Source organism: Eublepharis macularius, chromosome 11, assembly GCF_028583425.1.
Source record: "Eublepharis macularius isolate TG4126 chromosome 11, MPM_Emac_v1.0, whole genome shotgun sequence".
Taxonomy (NCBI): domain Eukaryota; kingdom Metazoa; phylum Chordata; class Lepidosauria; order Squamata; family Eublepharidae; genus Eublepharis; species Eublepharis macularius.
Genome location: NC_072800.1, coordinates 59,522,332 through 59,537,583, shown reverse-complemented (window position 1 = coordinate 59,537,583; position 15,252 = coordinate 59,522,332). Strand labels below are relative to the sequence as shown.

Genomic DNA, 15,252 nt, shown 5'->3' with positions numbered 1-15,252 from the left:
CAAATACATTTCATAGCTTAGCATGATTCCTGTGTACACGGTACTTTCCGTACACCGTGGGCCCTGGGGCTGGCAACCCTAGCAGGTCCCCCGGGGTACCTTTCCCCCTCTCTCGACCCTCCCGCCCTGGAGGCCCTGAGCGACAAGATCACGACACGCGCAGGCCCGCAGGGGGCCACCAGCTCTGGACGTCTAGCTGGGCCAGTCCCCGGCTGGGTGCCAATCCCCGGCGCGGCTTTTCTGGCCTGCCCGGTTCGCCTCCGCCGGCCAGCCGCCCTCGGGGCTCCGCTTCGCCCTGGAAGGCTGCCCGTTACTTCTCTCTCTCTCGCCCTCCGCGCCGTCATCGCGCTCGGGGTCGCCGCTCCTCCTCCCTCCGGCGCTCAGCAGCTGGGCGGGGATCGAGGGCCGCCAAACACCGCCCAGTCGCCCGGGCCTCGGCGGGCTGGCTGCGGCCCTCGGCCCAATGAGCTTGGGCGGAATGGGCCGGGCGGCTGGAGGCCGAGGCCGGGCGCCGCGTCGGAGCCTGCCCGCCTCGCCTAAAGGGGGATGGCGCTAGTAGAGGCGCGGGGCCGGCCGCGCCTTCCTTGCTCGCCCGCAACGGTTCTGTGGCGGCTCCGGGGCGCCTGACAGCCGCCTGTCGCCCTCGCCGGGGCCAGGTGAGGGGGAGCGGGGCCGCGGCCTGCGAGGAAGCGGTGCAAGAGGAGGGACGTGGGGCGGGAGAGGGAGGCGGCGGGGTGGCCGCGGAGGCCTCAAGCGCAGCACCGCGCCTCGGCTTCGCCGTCTCTGCTGGAACGGGATGGGTGGCGGCGGTAGAAGGAGCGGAGCAGAGGAGGGGGGAGAATTTGGGGAGGAAGGGCCGGTCCCGGGCGGAGGGAGGCGGCTGGCCAGGCGGGTCAGGGGGAGACTAAGGCTCGTTGGGCCTGTTGGAGGACATACCAACAGGGAAGGGGCAGCGGTGCTGAGCGGAGCCGCCTTGGTCGCCGCGTCCGAAACCTAGAGCCAGGCCGCGCTTGAAGACCGATTACGGAGAGCAGTGTGAGCCAGTAACGTTAAAAAAAAGCCTTCAGCATCAGAACTGGGTGGGATAGTGTGTGTGTGAGAGAGAAAGAACAAACTTTGCGAAGAAAGGCTTTGTATGAGTCCAAAACTGCCTCTCTGCCAATTTTGGTGTGCAGACCTGAAAGCCAGGCGCGCAAGTGTGTTAAATTAAATAGATCATGATTCATGACCGTGCAGGAAGGGGACTTATCACGACGTTTGTTTGTTTCACGCTTCCTGTATGCTATTCCCTTGGAAACAGAAGTGTTCTGGTTGAAGCCATAATCCTGTACTCTCTTCACAGAACTGTAAACGTTTGGGGTTCTTTTCATACTTTACTCTCTTTCTCTCTCTAAAAAAATGGAAGGGGGTACTCTTGTCAATTTCCTTGGTGTAGATTTTCTTCTCTATCCTGCTGTTCTGCTTTCCAGTGAAATTTAAAAAATGTGGAGAAAATACGGGAGGTCTCAAGCTTGCTGTGAAATCTTAAAACCTCTGTGCCTTGCCTGCTGTAGTTCCATAAGCGGTAAGAGAGAGAACTCTTCCGTGAAGGTGGTTCTTTCTCAAATGAGTGTAATACTAGTGCTAGTACACACAGTATTTAAAAATAAACCGACAAGATGGTTGTGAAACTAGCAAGGCTTTCCCCCAACCTTAGCAGTTTCACTGAAAGCCCAAGGGATGCTGAAGGAAAGGACTGAATGGAAATCTGTGGGATTGCTTTAGAACTCAGTCATAGGGCAATAGGAATCACCGTCAGCTTCCTGGTAGTTACAGGGCTAGTATGGCTGGAAGGAGTGTAGTTAAAATCGGGGAAAGCATTATTTGGGACAGTGGTGGTAATGTATATTAAAGTTCCCAAGTGGTAATTTAAAATACATGCGTGATTTGGACTAGAAACCATTTTTCAAGATGTGACACTGAACCGTCTTTGAACTAATCTCTTGCTATTTCTGTCATGAGTCAAATGTGAGATAAAAAATAGAAGAGAAATTGGATGGAATTTCAAGAATCTAGATTATGGAAGTTTAACATTTGCCGTATAGACAAGTTCTTTCAGAAGTTAAGCTTATAATCAGAGAGGGCCATTTTAAAACCACAAGTCCAGCATGTGTTTTACAGTGGAACAAAAATATAGAAACAGTGTGTGGTTTAAGAACAGGTTTATGGCCTTTCTTTCCACAAATCTTTTCTTTCTGCCTGTTTGTCTTTTGCAAAATTGTAAGCATCTAGTCAAGGATTTAAAACTTTTATTGAGGAGTATTTCTGAATTTGACTTCTGATTATTTGGATTTGTCTTGCAGCACTCTGATATCTGGCCTGGAAAAACAATGAAATATGAATCTTGTAGAGAGGAACCTAGGAAATTTGTAGCAGAGGGGCTTTGTCCTGGCAAGTCGAACAATAGTCCCCTTTTTGCAAAAGAGTAAGAAAACCATGTATGGACATATGTTTGACTAGCTGTGAGATGTCATCCTAGCTTTTATCTACAAGTTTAATTAAACTGATACTCTGCTACAGTTGTCAGTTCCTTGCTCAGCACTCTGTCTTAGACCTTTTTCCTTGGCAGATTGTACCCTCCTTCCATTATCCCAAATTGAAGGACTATATAAAAATGTACTGTAGACTGCTGTGAAATTTGATTGGTATAAATAGCTTATCTTAGCTTGGAATGTCTCTGTGCTCATTCAGTTGTCACACTTATAAGGTAGCATGATTTATTTATTTAGATTTTCATCCCACACGTTCTTGAAGGCTCAGAGTGCATCCTAAAAACACGCCAATGAATATAGGATCAGTATTATAGTTTTCAGAAACATTTACATTCATTGGCTATAAAATATTTAAAATGTTAAATACTGGAGATCCCTAATAGAAATTAAACATTTCTACACTTAGAATCCATAAATTCTCATTCTCAGAGAACAGTCCTACTTGGGTCTATTCAGTGGGGCTTACTCCCAGGAAAATGTTCCTAGGATTGCATTCCCACTCGCTTACCCCCAAATTAGCACCATGATTGCATCATTTACTTATTTTTCTTTTATCCTGCACATTCTCCTAGAAGTATGCAAAGTGGGAGGGAGGAATAGGTGAAAATTACCCCCTCCTACTGCTCCCCATTCTTGAATTAACAGAGCAGGAACTTGCATGGGGAAGGGGTGGCTACCAATCCCCTTTCCCACTTTAGCACTCCATTCAAAGTCTGTGACTCCTGAGAGTCCTGTGACCCTAAAAGGCTTTTCAGGGAGCTTTAGAAAGCAAGCAAAAGTAGCAAAGATCCCTTTTGCTTATTCTACTTGTGGTTTCTGGCTCCAGCCCAGTCTCTGTAGGCATTTTAAAAGGTACTGTGTTGCACAGGAGTGTTTTTTTTCATACCATTATTACTTTGTGTTTCTTAATGTTTCTGCAGTATAACAATTGTTTTTAAGTTGTATGACTAAATAAAATGTTATGTTAATATTTAAATAGCTTATTTCTGGGCATTTTTCACCTTATCAAGAGGTTTTTTAAAAAAATCATTATTTACATGTTTGTCTTACATTAAGTAAGTCAGGTGATCTATATCCCTATTGCCATGCAAGAAACCTTAGAAGATGCATTTAGTTTCAAACTCCTAATTTGGCTATACGTATCATCCTGAAAAAGAATGCCAGTTTTCCACCAGCATAGCAAATTCAGCAAGATAGGATGCAAAAAGCATTAATAATTAATGTACAACCAGATGTTGTTTCTAGGATGCTATTTACTACACGTTTCTTATTTAGTATGTGATAAAACCTCCCCAATTTTATGTCAGATTTACACATTAACCAAAAACAAACAGGCAGTACCACCATGTAATGATCTTTATCACCCATTTCTTATAAAATAACCTGAATTTGAAATGATTCAACACATGGAGAAGTACAAGCCTAATTGGAGAGTGCCTTAACAAGCAAGTTTCCCTCTGGGAGAAGGAATGGGAGAACTGGCCGCCTGGTGTGGTTGCTCACTTCAGTGTTACATTTTTTTTTGAGGAGGAGGAGCTGTGGCTCAGTGGTAGAACATCAGCTTTATATGCAGGTGGCCCCAAGTTCAACCCTGGACATCTCTTGTTTAAAAGGGCATGTGAAAGACCCCGAGATCCAATGCTAGTCAGGGTAGACCATACTAAGCTTGGTAGACCAGTGCTCTGTTTCTGTAGGGCAGCTTCATGTGTTCTTGTGTGTTCACAGTTGAGAGTAAATTTTTCCCCTTCTCTCAGCAGTGAATCTCTTCAGGAAATGGCTGTTCCTAAATCCTTGCTGAATTTTCTGACCTTTGCCTTTGGATCAGCAAGTGGATTTTTCTTATGTTACATGTTGTTCAGCTTAATACTGGAGGAACAGGTTAAGATTAGTCAGCCTCGTATCCTTTACAACGATCCTCATGGCCGTCACTCAGATGATGATGAAAGTGATCAACTGAACGGACAGATGAATTTCAATGCAGATGCTGGGCAACATAAAGGTATGCTTACATTCTGTATGGAACAGCTCGTCACTTTCTAACACAATATAACTATTGTCATTACTGACATGACTATTATTTTCAACAGTTGATTTTATTGCATTTAAACCCTTGGAGTGCATGGCTGTGGGACTTGGGACAGCAGGTTGGATCTCTTTTGCTAAGGGAGTTTTCCTTTGGACAAGAGAGCTGTCATTCAGTGGAAAAGAACGTTTGGATCCATCCCATAGTGTGCCCTGGCTCTTGAGGAACAAGCCATGAATTATCACAGGCTCAAAGTATACCTAGTATTGCAGTCTAACAGAGATTTTATAATTTTGGATATCTGCAACTGATGTGAAGATCAAACTGCTTAAGATAGAAATTAGAATGGTGTTAGCGTAATTACCTCTTAAATGCTTGATGAAGGCTAACATTTAATGTAAAGCATGAGCAGAATAAAGTATAAATGGAGTATCTCTTTTAACATGTCCTTAAAGAGCATAAAATAAATATGTGGAGAGAGGAAAAGTTAGATCACACCCACTGTTGGGCCCTCTGGGTCAGCAAATAAAAGCATAGAACATTTTCTATTAAAATACAGCATTTGAGCCAGAATGGCTTTAGAAAATAAGTTTAAGTTCTGTCTGTATTGTGGAAGATCATGGTTTAAAATGCTTATTAACACTGACTTTTGCTGACCACTGTCAGGTTCTGTCACCTGCAATCTTTTATGCTAGGAGGAAAGCCGCCCTAGTTTAATTTGAAATGTGAACAGCACAATCCTGTAGATGCTCCCCAGAGAGTAAGTCCTATTACATAAACTTGAGTAGGATTCTGAGTAGACCTGCATAGGCGTGCTGTCTTAAGTATCTGCTTGCTTTGGGTACAGATTGGTAGAAGAAAGCCATGGTTTCAGCTTTCTTTGGTGAAGAGAGAAGGCTGGCATTCTTGCTGGCTGTCAATCCCACTAAAGAACTGCCAGAGGGAATTTTAATTTGTCATTGAAGGTTTTGTGTGTATATAGTTCACAACTTCATCTAATGCCTGCCCAGGGAAATGTAGAGTCATACCTGATTGCAGGTGGCTCAAATGCTGCATATGTGATTTAGGGATTAATGGATGTGTAAAACGTATCATCTTATGCCAAGAAGACCTGTGTTAGTCTTTTTCATTTTTATGGTCTTATAACAAATCCGGCTGCAGGTATAATTCCATGAATAAAATGTGGGATGTAATGATGTGGTTTGGACTTTGATTTTCTTTCTCAACAGATGAAAATAAAAATATTGCTGATGAACTCCACCAGAAAGTAAAAATTCTTTGCTGGGTAATGACTGGTCCTCAGAATCTGGAAAAGAAGGCCACACATGTCAAAGCTACTTGGGCTCAGCATTGCAACAAAATGCTGTTTATGAGTTCTGAGACAAACAAAGATTTCCCAGCAGTAGGTTTAGAAACCAAAGAAGGCAGGGACCAGTTGTACTGGAAGACCATTAAAGCTTTCCAGTATGTCCACGACCACCATCTTGGTGAAGCAGATTGGTTCATGAAAGCAGATGACGACACGTATGTTGCACTAGACAACCTGAGGTGGCTTCTTTCAAAGCATAATCCTGAAGAAGCAATTTATTTTGGAAGAAGGTTTAAGCCTTATGTGAAACAGGGCTACATGAGTGGAGGCGCTGGCTATGTGCTGAGCAAAGAAGCCCTGCGGAGGTTTGTGGATGCTTTTAAAACCAACAAATGTTCTCATAGCTCTTCCATCGAAGATTTGGCACTGGGCAAATGCATGGAAAACATTGATGTAAAAGCTGGAGATTCCCGGGACACAAGTGGCAAAGAAACATTTCATCCCTTTGTGCCTGAACATCATTTAATCAAAGGATACCTACCTAAAACCTTTTGGTACTGGAATTATAACTACTACCCTCCAATAGAGGTAAGGCATTTGCAAAGATTGGAAGCATTTTGATATTCTTTTTGCAGGCTAAATTGACCTCTAGAATATTACTCATTTCCATATATATAATATTTAGGGTTGGACCTTGTAGAGAATTTCTGCTAATGGAAAGGGGATGATTTTTGCTGATTTCCCTTCTCCTGCTGTAGAACTCTGACCCCCACCCCGAAAGTTGTTTCTGGGGTCCTCTGTCCCCCCAGGGGCAGCATATCAGAGGCCATTTTGGACTGCAGCAGAACAGGGGAGAAAATAGGGATGGGAAGGGAGGAGGTAAAGAAGCATTTTTGAGTTAAGCTTCTTCATGGTTTTCCAGATCCCCAGAGTTTATACTAATACTCAAATAGAGTAATATAACTGTTCAACCTGTCTTGGCTTTCATTGTGGTTTTTTGTCTGTTTTACTTTCCCTTTTGGTAGGGTCCAGGATGCTGCTCTGACCTGGCAATTTCTTTCCACTATGTTGATGCTGCCACTATGTATCAGTTGGAATATCTGATTTATCACCTCCGCCCCTATGGTTATCAATTCAGGTATAATCCTGATTTTTCTACCAGTCAAAACCCACAAAATTTAAGTGACACAGCAAAAGATGAATCAAAATCCAAAGTGAAAGTGGAAGATCCTCCCAAGGCCTCTAAATAAAATGGTGGCTAGTGCACTGAAGAAGCCTTACTCAGCCAACTCAGCTAGCCCACAGATGGCTAGATGGATTTTTTAAAAGTGTCCCTTCAAGTGGCTGCAGACTGCAAATTCTTGCCTAAGATGTCAGGAAGATGTTTCACATGCTGTGAAGCTGAAAGGCCTGTTGATTGGAGTTTTTTCCTAGTGCGCTGTGACGCCTCTTTGGCTTAGCATGGTGATGGATGCACACAGGCTTCCTGCTACAACAAATGGCTGTTCTCCAGATCCGCACATGATTATGCAGTGTTGCAGATCTTTGTATCAAGATGCAGTACTTTGTGGAGTCCATTCTTAAAAACATTGACTATTTAGGCCCATCATGTAGCGAGAAACATCTCGAACAGATTCACACGTGAAAATGTATTTCTAGAAAATCTGTTAAATAAACTCTCTGCTAAATGCTGCGGTTCAAATTTTCTTCTGAAAAATGTAAACGATATTAAATCGATTGAATTTTAGCTTCATCTGCAGTGAAAGTCAGAGTAGCATTGGAACTCTGGCAGAAGGACAGGTGGCAACATTACAGGCATATTCTCGGCTTATGATGATAGAAATGGGCGCTTTCTAGTGAACAAATTACAAATCTGTGCAAAATAAATTCCCCTCCTGCTACTTCTACAAAGCCAGTTACTGTTAACAGTTCTACAGGAAGTAGTAAGGCTTTGATAGCCCGTTGTTAGTGCTAATCAGTTGCTATTGGCTCTCTAGATTTACATTTTCTATCTGTTTTACTTTATAGAACTCTATTTTTCTTATAGAACCAGGATAGGTGATATTTAAATTCAAGTGAGAGCTCTGGTTTTTGGCTCATATTTTGAGCATTCTTTGTTTCCATGTAGGGCTCCCTGGCTGTAGAAATTTGGTTTAGCTTCAACAGTGGATTTCTTTTGTGTGTGTGTGTGGAATCCCTGTGTATTAACTTCAAAACATATTTTGTGTATTTGATTTTTATCTTGCGCTTGCCTGAGGCCATTTGAAAGCAGACTCTTCCAGCAAGTGGAAGAACTCTGCTAAACTGTGAATTGTAGTGCTTTGTATTGTAGCTATCCCTCAGGCTCCATGTGCCCTACGTAAAATTGAACTGGTTTTGTATTATCCCTGGTATTCAGGTTTCTTGTTACATGATTGTCCAACTTAAAAGTGGTCAACTGAGGTTTATTTCTTTATTTCATCATATTGATGTTTGAAAGTATGTACTCAACAGTGTTGGCTGGCCAGACATCTTTGCCAAGTGTTCTAACTCATTATGGCATGTCCTTTAACCCCAGCCACTTCTCTGAACTAATAGTGGTGTCTTCCTTCAACACAAGAAAGACCCTTTGAGCCCCTCTCATCAGAGGAAGGTTCCTTGTGTTTGATGAAGGTACTGCCATTAGATGACCAGAGTAGTAGGATCCAGCCCAATCAATTGCGTGTCCTACTGCTTCACTGAGCAAAGTTTGAAGCCTTCCTCTAGCTTTCTTCCAACTTCAATCGTTCTTCCTCCAGTCTAATACTGGATACATGCCCCTTTCTCACAAAATTGTTGCTTCTCAAGTATCCTGTCCCTCTGTCTTATCCAACCATGGGTATTTTACTCCCACCCCCAGTTGTTGAACTTCTTGAATGCATAGTATTTCCTCATAGAGAAGCCAGATTTACTTTGTTTTTTAAATAATGTACTGGCCGTTTTCTTGTTTGTTCTATGAGTTTGACCTGTGGAAAATTTCTATAAACCACAATTATAAGTAACTCAGAAGTTTTTCCTTGGACTAGAAACAATGTTTATTATTCTGTTCCATCAGATTTAACTTGAGGATAAAGTGCAAAACAAGGTATGCCAAATTGTCACATTGGCTTAGTGGCAGATACATGGTCGAGACAAGCAGGTAAGATATTGTACTCAATAGTGGGTGAATTTTAGGCTTAAATGGAATTTAAGAGGGTTAATTGTTGACAATATCAGAACATTCTCCAGGTTTTATTACTACTGTCGTCTTAACGTTCATTTTGACTCTTCTAGCATTCCTCCATCATATCTACCTCAAAATATTTTACAAGTAGCTTGTGAAAATTGTCAGTGCTACAATGAATTTGTGTGGCAAATATAGGGGGAAATAGTGACCGTTCTAATGCTTTTAACCTTCAAGTGTGAAAACAGTACATTACAAATTTCCTTCCAAATTGGGCTACTCTGTCAATCATTTGTATTGGCATAGCAATTATAGTGGTATCTAGGGCAAGATCCTGTTTTACATCTCAGTATCCATTTTCTTTGCTGACTTTCAGTCTGAGGGCTTGGAATCAAATCAGCTTGTAGCACAATGACAAATTACCCTTCCTGGCTCTAGCCGAACATTGCTGCATTGTATGCCATTCCAGAGTGTACCCTGATTTTGGATGAGGGGAAAGGTGAGGCAGAGGGAAGCTCAGCGCATGTTTGATGAGGAAAGTCATGGCTGCTTTGTACTGAAAACACAAGGAATAAGTAGCTGACTACTTATTTTCTGACCAGGTGTGCCTTTAAAGTCAAAGAGGCACACAATACCTTCTGAGAGAGGAATTATTTTGTGGGATTCAGAGATTTCCTCTAATAGTGTTGCACAATATGTAGCTGCCAAGTTACTATTCTGGACAATTTATCTCTCACCTTGCCCCTGGATTTTTCCCTTCTGGAGTTGTATTGGTGATAGTAGTGTTCAGTCTAACATTTAAAATTTTTAATCCTTAAACACATTAGGATCCGAAGGTATGAGATTATCTTTTGGTTGTTGTTTCCTATGTCCAAAGCTCTCTTAGTTGTGTGTTGGTAACAGATATAAAATTATCTGAAAATGCTTAAACTGAACTTTTAAGTTTGAGCTGTTTGATTTATTAATTCTTTTGTATAGTATATAATGTGGTTGTCCTGCTTGAGTGATCAAACACTCCAGTGCATCTGATTACCATGGAATTTAGGGGTGTTTTTTTTAAAAAAAATATTTTCTTTAAGATTCCTCTTAATTTGGGAGGGGGATGTTTTTATATCATCAGTTAATTAAAGAAATGTTCACTGTTCTGTTCAGATTATCTCCTTGTTGTATCAGGCTTTCTTCTCTGATTGTATTTAAGCACAGTAATGAAGTTCTATTGTGAGATAATTTAATATGGTGTGATCTATATGGTTTCAATCTTGACTGCTATGTATATTTAAATACTACCATATACAACTGAGAGTAAGGCTTATATTTTGTCTTGTATTAACAACAAATGTTACAAACTTTCATATATAAAACAACTTCAGTTTAATGTATATTGTGTATAACATACATGGCAAATCTCTGTAGAAATGCATTTGAAAAGACTAATTTTGACTGCTAAGCAGTTTGTTAGAACAATGAATGTTTGAAAATTTGAGAAAAAGGAAAATTGTTTCTTTCACAGTAAGTAGTGATTGAATCGCTTGTTCAGCAGAGCAAGATAAATGAGAACTTTTTTAAAAATCTGAAGTGCCTTTTGCCAGTTTTTATTAATTTAAATGAGAAGTGCACAAATAAAAATAATTTATCACAATTATAAAATGCCTCCCTTGTGGCTCTGAGTGTTTGGTGAATGTGTTCCTGTATTGTAGGGAATGAATTTATAAAGGAAAACAATTCTCTGCCAGTCCTGCTACCTTGGTTCCTTTAATATGAGCCATCGGGGACTGAACCTGCTTTCCTCTTTCAGCACAGATAGATGCTTTGAAGAGGAAAAAAATGGCAGAGTCAGACATATGCATGCTCCATATATGACATGAAATCTAAACACATGAACATCAGCATTTAAGTGGGAAGAAGCTCCTCGTTCTTTTACCATCTACATGCTCGCTCTCAAAACATCTATGAACTAGATCAAAGAATTTTCCATCTTTGTTGTTGTTGGAAATGAAAATGCTTGACTTATGCATTTCCAACCATAAGCAGAGTTACACCCTTCTAAGCCCCGTGAAGTCAATGGGTTTAGAGTAGAGATGGGCATGAACTGAAATATGAACCAAAATTCATGATGAACCAGGCTGGTTTGTGGTTTGTGAATCAGCGGTTCGTCAGATCCCATTTCTGATGAACCGCCATGAACTTTAGGCTGGTTCGTTTGCTTCGTTTTTCAGTTAATCACTGCAGACAGCCTGACACCGGTCAATCAGTATTCTAGACAATGAGATGGACTTCCTGAAGACTTTCTGCTGACTCGGAAGTGACATTTTCACGAACCAAAACAAGCTGATTCGTGAAGCGGGGCAGGTTCGTGAAATGTGACGAACCACGAACCGCATGGTTCTTTTTTTTTTCCTGGTTCATGCCCATCTCTAGAGTGCTGTAACTCTACTTAAGATTGCATTGGTCAAGTGTCTGTACTCAGCAAGTTCAATTGCTGAGTACAGTCAAGTGCGTGTCTAGGAAGCTGCAGAACAGGATAAGATACCACCAGCTCTTCCAAGAAACAGCCTACCAATGCTCAGGAGTCTTCTGGTTACATAGCAATGTACATTGCATCTAGTGTGGCAATTGGAAGCATCCTTGCATCTATATCATCTTCACTTACGTTCTGCTGTTCTTGCAGAAACTTGGATGTCTCCACAATTCAAGCAGAGACTCATCTTTTCCCCATGTCTTCATTAACACTTCACCTGAATACCACAACTCTAGTAATTTCCAAATGAGAAACACCTGTCTAGATTATATGACCAATTTAATCATTGTCCGTCAATTTAGCTTGTACAGTACTTGTGTAGGTTTAAGATTTGAAAAGAAAACCTAGTATGAAAATATACAATTTTATGTACATCTTTCAGTGCCTTTTAAGTTCTTCTGCAATGATTACTATCTAAGTTTTATTTCACTCTTTTGTACAAGAGCCCTGAGAAATAAGAATGTGTATTAACCTCTCCTCTAAATCAGTTAAAAATACCTGCCCCTGATTTAGTAAGAGATCTGTATCTGTAAGCAGTCTTCTGTGAGTGTTTCTAACACAGATGTACAGCCTCATTGAAATACTAATCTGAGCCTCACTAAACTAGCTGGTCACATCTTGTGATGTGAACAGGAATGCACTTTGGTGCCCAGGACTACCAGTTTTTGTCAGCTATTGTGGGGCTACTAGCTGTCTTCAGAATGTATTAAATGCTGTCATTTTTTTCTAATGATCACATTTTTAATATGATCAGTAGCTGCAAAATTGAATTTAGTTTTAATGCAAGCTTTAGTAAGAGTTTTTAAAGTTTTTACTAGCAATCTAATAAGAGCAACAAATGGGAAATAATGGTTTTAAGTTTATACCAGTTTCAAGCCTCATTTGTTTTGCTTTTTATTGTAGTTTTCCCCTTAACACTTAACCCTGTTCTAATTAAAGGTAGACTTGTGTTTGCTTTGTTAAAGTTCCTGAAGCTTTGCTACCTGTAGTACTAAACAGTAAACATGTTAGGATAAGTTGCTTTATGTAAGTGAAGCCATCAGGTAAAATACTCTATCAAATCTATTGAACATATATACCATATCGTAAAAAGCACTGAGACACAATACACAAACAGTACTTGTATTAACCCAGCATTTGGAATTCACTGCAGAATCCTGAAACATTTGTCACCATCTCAGCTGAAATCTACTCTAAAAGAGAAGAAAAGCACAATTATATTAACAGAACTTGCATTATTTTGTAACAAGGCATTTATATTGCTGGCTGTTATAATAAGCAAAGGTGGCCATCTTTAAATTTCTGTATTAAGAACTGCTTTTTCAAACCCTTCTAGAATGCCCCAAATATGAACCTCTGAAACACCTTCTCTGTGGTGATCAAAGCACCACCACAAAACAGAGGCAAAGTGTCTTTCTTTTTTAAAAGCTAGCATTATCTTCTATGCATGTAATACAGGACTGTATCTGTTATGGACAAAACATTCCTAAATGAAGTTGCCAGTGTCAGCATTACATACTTGCTTAGTCTTGAACACAAATTGCTTGGCACTCCTGTTCTGTCTCAAACCGGTTATGGGTTCCCTGACAGCCACCATACCAGAATCGGGCACAAGAATTGGCATCCTTGTCATAATACCACTTCACTTGGTAGTTTCGACACTCTCCGGGTCTCATTGGTTCCAAGCACCTGGCAGCTGCAAACACATGGAATAGAAAGAAATTGCTGAACTTCTACAAGAGGATGAATCATTGGCTTGGTGTAAATTACTATGCTGCTGCACAACCGTGAAGAGAAATCAGAAAAGGAGAGATCTGCAGTCATGCAATTTGATCAGGGCCTGTTTTTTCCTTATCTCTCCCTCACTGTTCTCTCTCATTATTGCCATGTTCATGTCTAAAAGGTGATGTATACATCTCAGACGTTTGCATAGCTGCTCAGGTCAAAACTACTTTGAAAGTACCCCTAAGAGGTACATCTGTCTACTAATGGGCTCTTCGAGGGAGTTGACACGCACAGAATAAATTATGCAACCAAAGCTCCAAACCAAGAGATGTGAGTCTCCCCCCAACCCACCTCTTACCAGCAGTGTTTCCTACCTTTTGCTCTGCCTATCACTATTGGAGGCTGTACAATGGCTGATGTTGGCTGCACAGGATGAGTAGAATGAGGCAAGAGAGGAATCGCTGGTGTGTGGGCTCTGGGGTCCCAATGATCTGGCCTATGAGTAGCAGGAGTATGCCTAGGAGAAGGTGTAGTGGCATAGGGTTCTCTGCGTGTCCAAGAAGGGTATATCTGTGAAAAAAAGTAAATATTAGCTAAGCCTAAATACCACAGCAGAGATCCAGACTGAAAGTTACTTATTTTTAAAACCGTTTTCTTATTTCAGACTTCTAGTAGCTACGCTGGGGAATTGATCCATTTTGAGGTACGAGTACCTGTAATTTTGCTTTCCTTCAGAACCCACTATTTCAAAAGCAACTTGCTGTCTATGAAGAGATACAAAAAGGAGTCTAGAATTTTTAAATTTAGAAATGAGAACTCTACAGCTAGTCTTAACATTCAACTTGATTATAAAATTATTTTTGAAGAATGAACAAAGTGAATGTAGCTAATATAAAGTAAGGTGATTAAAAAAAATTTAAAAGCATCACATGTAGCATGTTAAGTAGGTGAAGACAATTAACTAAGGCTGATTGGTCCTTTCAGTTACTAGGGAAGTGCCTGATGGGCTGCTGCCCTAGAGGGCAGTGCTCTGCGCTTCAGTGGGCCTGGCAGTGCCGTAGGGGCCACTCAGTTCACACCTGGCTGGTAGCAACAACAGGCAAAGTCTCATTCATTGCACCCTACTGTGCGCCACAAACTGGGTCTGAACTGCATTGGCCAACTCGCACATGGAGTACACCAGACGTGTTACAGTCACATGTGAGTTACAGATTCTTCTCAATCTGTAGGTGTCCTGATTCAAAGTGACGATACTTCAGCCTTGTTCCCTGTGCCATTTTCATACCATGTAGAAGTCCCAGAGATACACTATTTGGCTAGTTGGGGAAACCCACATGTATACTTGGGTGTTTCCCTAACTGGGCAAACATCACCCCCTCCAAGTCAAGAAAATAGTCAGAGTAGGGATGGCTGAAGGCCCCTTGCCTTACACACCACAGGTGTGATCCAAATCTAGCACCCCATGTGTGGGAATTTGCTACTCATGGGATGCAGGATAGGATCCCGACCTGAACCCAACATGTGTAAATCAGTTGTACATACTTGTCCCCGGACTGTTTTAACAGCCCAATCCATCTCAACTGTACTCCATAGATGCCCTTATACTATATGAGAAGAAGCCACTCAGTCCTTGAACTTAGTGAATAGTGTGTGGCAATGCCTATCCAGTCATCCTTTCAAAATAACTTTGGAAATATTCCCCTTACAGTTTTCTGTATGCAGGAACTGGTCTCTGCAAGTCCTTCATCTCTCCTTGTTGCAGAGGAAGTTCTGACAATTTTCCTGCCCACAAAGTGTTGATTCTACAGGATACTTCTCTTTTCATTTCTTGCCCAGAAAAGATAAGAAGGTCAATGCTCGAAATCTGAAAGGAGGATGCCCCTAGTCAGGGCCTTTTTTCTGGGAAAAGAGGAGGGCGAACTCTTGAGGCAACTTCTGGGAGGAGGTGGCACCTCTGTCACCACA

At 41.4% G+C, this 15,252-nt stretch overlaps 2 protein-coding genes across 5 annotated transcripts in view; one reads left to right on the top strand and one right to left on the bottom strand.

The window, feature by feature from the left end:
* The first annotated feature begins 330 nt into the window (after positions 1–330).
* Positions 331–10,693, top strand: C1GALT1 (core 1 synthase, glycoprotein-N-acetylgalactosamine 3-beta-galactosyltransferase 1). Of its 4 annotated transcripts, XM_054991254.1 has the most exons (5): positions 331–656; positions 2,343–2,464; positions 4,286–4,530; positions 5,784–6,451; positions 6,889–10,693. In XM_054991254.1, exons 2-5 carry the CDS (start codon positions 2,370–2,372, stop codon positions 7,111–7,113), a joined length of 1,233 nt encoding a protein of 410 aa, XP_054847229.1. In that variant the 5' UTR covers positions 331–656; positions 2,343–2,369; the 3' UTR covers positions 7,114–10,693. The 4 variants fall into 4 exon arrangements, with proteins under 4 accessions (XP_054847229.1, XP_054847231.1, XP_054847230.1 ...); XM_054991256.1 differs by lacking the exon at positions 2,343–2,464 and having other exon boundaries at positions 333–656; positions 4,289–4,530; XM_054991255.1 differs by lacking the exon at positions 2,343–2,464 and having other exon boundaries at positions 334–656.
* Positions 10,694–10,764: 71 nt separating this feature from the next.
* The window catches only part of COL28A1 (collagen type XXVIII alpha 1 chain), a 100,911-nt gene continuing 96,423 nt past the window's right edge, over positions 10,765–15,252 (bottom strand). The window contains exons 34-36 of the mRNA XM_054991253.1: positions 13,662–13,857; positions 13,082–13,258; positions 10,765–12,755 (exon numbers count right to left, since the gene is read on the bottom strand). Of these exons, the coding sequence (XP_054847228.1) occupies positions 13,086–13,258; positions 13,662–13,857 (369 nt within the window). The 3' untranslated portion in view covers positions 10,765–12,755; positions 13,082–13,085. The remainder of the gene's footprint in view (positions 12,756–13,081; positions 13,259–13,661; positions 13,858–15,252) is intronic.

Bases quoted from the DNA above. Each gene is read 5' to 3' on its own strand.
- C1GALT1 (XM_054991254.1), top strand. From the start codon at position 2,370: ATGAAATATGAATCTTGTAGAGAGGAACCTAGGAAATTTGTAGCAGAG. The intron at 4,531-5,783 runs GTATGCTTACAT...CTTTCTCAACAG, and splicing joins AGATGCTGGGCAACATAAAG to ATGAAAATAAAAATATTGCT. The intron at 6,452-6,888 runs GTAAGGCATTTG...CCCTTTTGGTAG, and splicing joins ACTACTACCCTCCAATAGAG to GGTCCAGGATGCTGCTCTGA.